Source organism: Apaloderma vittatum, unplaced genomic scaffold (assembly GCF_000703405.1).
Source record: "Apaloderma vittatum isolate BGI_N311 unplaced genomic scaffold, ASM70340v1 scaffold34337, whole genome shotgun sequence".
NCBI lineage: Eukaryota > Metazoa > Chordata > Aves > Trogoniformes > Trogonidae > Apaloderma > Apaloderma vittatum.
In genome coordinates, this window is record NW_009728583.1 from 6,237 (window position 1) to 6,967 (window position 731).

Genomic DNA, 731 nt, shown 5'->3' on the forward strand with positions numbered 1-731 from the left:
GCGATTCATGCAGACACAGTCTGCTGGGAGTGCAGGGGTGAGATGGGGCCTAGAGGACGCAATATGGGGGATGCCAGGGGATTGGAGGGGCATGATGGTCTCAAGAGGGATATGAGAACACACAAAGGGCTTCATCTTGGCACTGGTCATGCCTTGGCAAAGCCCTTGTGAGAGCTCCTCAACCCTGCCCAGGCTGATCTCCAGCTGCGTACGTTGCTCCTCAGACCTCAGACTACCCAGTGATCCTCTCCCTGGAGAACCACTGCAGCATGGAGCAGCAGGAGGTCCTGGCCCAGCAGCTCAAGGACATCCTGGGGGAACAACTCCTCACCACCACCACCGACGGGCGCGTCCCCACCCAGCTCCCATCGCCGGAGGTAGGGACAGAGCCAGACCATGGCAGGCACTGCTGTCCTGCTCGGGAGTGGGGTGAGGAGGTGACAGCTGTCCAGAGGAAAGGCCACCTCTGTCCCAGTGTCGTCTTACTCCACTGGAGCACTCAGGGACCCTGGGGACACTGTGTCCTCATGTTCAGAGAGATCTCAAAGCTGTCCCCAAGGTTGTGTCCCCATGCCCTGCAGAGCCAGATGGCAGGGCAGAGCCCTCCTACCATGTCCCCTCCTGGTGCTGAGCCCCAGCAGTGTAGGGTCCTGGGGGAGGGCAAGTCCCACAGAGTAGACAGGCACCCTAAAGTGCCTTCTCCCTGTCCCCAACCCTACAGGAACTGAAGC

The 731-nt window shown here is 60.5% G+C and overlaps 1 protein-coding gene across 1 annotated transcript in view; it reads left to right on the plus strand.

Moving 5' to 3' along the window:
- Positions 1–731, plus strand: part of LOC104277478 (1-phosphatidylinositol 4,5-bisphosphate phosphodiesterase delta-4-like) — a gene marked incomplete at its 3' end in the record, with an annotated part of 4,833 nt that overhangs the window by 3,910 nt on the left and 192 nt on the right. The window contains exons 8-9 of the mRNA XM_009874117.1: positions 225–399; position 731. The exon at position 731 is cut by the window's right edge and continues 192 nt beyond it. Of these exons, the coding sequence (XP_009872419.1) occupies positions 225–399; position 731 (176 nt within the window). The remainder of the gene's footprint in view (positions 1–224; positions 400–730) is intronic.